Source organism: Odontomachus brunneus, unplaced genomic scaffold (assembly GCF_010583005.1).
Source record: "Odontomachus brunneus isolate Ranch 3 - 2012 unplaced genomic scaffold, Obru_v1 Obru_scaffold_072, whole genome shotgun sequence".
NCBI classification, from domain to species: domain Eukaryota; kingdom Metazoa; phylum Arthropoda; class Insecta; order Hymenoptera; family Formicidae; genus Odontomachus; species Odontomachus brunneus.
In genome coordinates, this window is record NW_022639522.1 from 582,401 (window position 1) to 583,839 (window position 1,439).

Consider the following 1,439-nt stretch of genomic DNA (forward strand, 5'->3'; position numbering starts at 1 on the left):
TCGCTCGAGCTTCGCTCTCAGGTGGTACGTCACTGCAGTCAACCGCCATGTTCACGGTGCGCGCGCGCCGCGGCTTTCAAGGAGACAATTGAATGTGAGTACCCCTCGGCGGTAAACCTCTACCGGCACGGCTCGCAGTTTCGCCAGTTCAACGAGATCCGGCGCGCGAGTGTTAAATCGCGGCGTCATCATCGTCGCGTTCCGCGTTTTCGCTACGCTCTCGCGAATGTGCTCGTTCTCAACCAGGGTAATCTCCCTCGGCTTTCACCGATTCCTTCGTTCGTCCATCAACGGCGCCGCCGCGACGGATCTCGCGACAGCGCGAGAATCGAAGCACGCGGACATTTCGAGAGCGCGTTCGAGAGGAACGACAGCTCGCCGCGAGTCGCTCTCCCGCGAAGGCGGTACGACGAGAGGAGACGAGAGAAGAGAGGAAAGGCTAGGCTACGATAGGAGAGGAGAGGAGAGGGAACGGTGGCATCCCCGTGTTTCGCGAGCGAAACGTCACGGCTATCAGTCGCTGAGCGCGAGCCGTGAAGCGAGTTGGTAGTCTCGCGCGCGCACGCGTGCTATCGATTCGGCGGAACGCATTCGCGACGTGTTGTTCGCGTCGCGAGCGATGCTGGTGACGAGAGTGTGATCGATCATCGGCAGCAGACATCGCCGGGAAGTAATCTTCTTCGGGGCCGGTAGTAGGACGTGGCGTAGCTCGGAGCGTAGATTCGGTGCGTGAGTTCGGAGCGATCAGGGGAGAGTAGACGAGGGAGAAGAGGACAGACGGACTGACGATCGTGTCCGGCGTACCCACGTGACAATCGAAGTGCCGCTCGCGCGCGAAGGTGTCATTTCGCAAGACTGCAATAACACACGAGATTCTGTGCTCACAGGAGCTTCTCTCGCGCGGGATAGCAAGCGAGAGAAAGAGAGGGAGAGAGAAAGAGGGAGAGAGAAGGAGCGATACGATCGATGTTCACGTGACAATCAACAACGCGGAGTGAAGTTGTCGCGAGAGGGTGCGCGAACAACGGCCATATTCAAGGCGAGCCGTCGCTCCGGGTAGGCATCGTCGGAAAAACGGTCTCGCGGCCATCCACCGGGACGTAGGCTGTGTTCGCGCGCCAAATACGCTAGGACGCGTGGCGACGACGAGGACGACGAGAAGAGGACTGCAGCAGACGAGAACGAGAACGAGTGGACGAGGAGGCGGACGTCCCGAGCGGTAATAGCGACCCTGTCACACCGAGATGGAGTTCAAGTTCAACGTAAATAAACTCTTGCCCAGGAAGATCAACAAGGTCACGCACAATCTGGTGCCGGAAGACTTCAAAGGCGATCGGCGCGAGCTGAAGTGAGTAACGCTGTTTTTGATCTTAAAATAGTTCTCTCTCTTTCTCTCTCTCTCTCTCTCTCTCTCTCTCTCTCTCTCTCTCTCTCTCTCT

General features: G+C 58.2%; 1 protein-coding gene across 1 annotated transcript in view; it reads left to right on the top strand.

Moving 5' to 3' along the window:
- The first annotated feature begins 105 nt into the window (after positions 1-105).
- LOC116846951 (alpha-tubulin N-acetyltransferase) overlaps positions 106-1,439 on the top strand; it is a 26,250-nt gene continuing 24,916 nt past the window's right edge. The window contains exon 1 of the mRNA XM_032821402.1: positions 106-1,348. Within this exon, the coding sequence (XP_032677293.1) occupies positions 1,245-1,348 (104 nt within the window). The 5' untranslated portion in view covers positions 106-1,244. The remainder of the gene's footprint in view (positions 1,349-1,439) is intronic.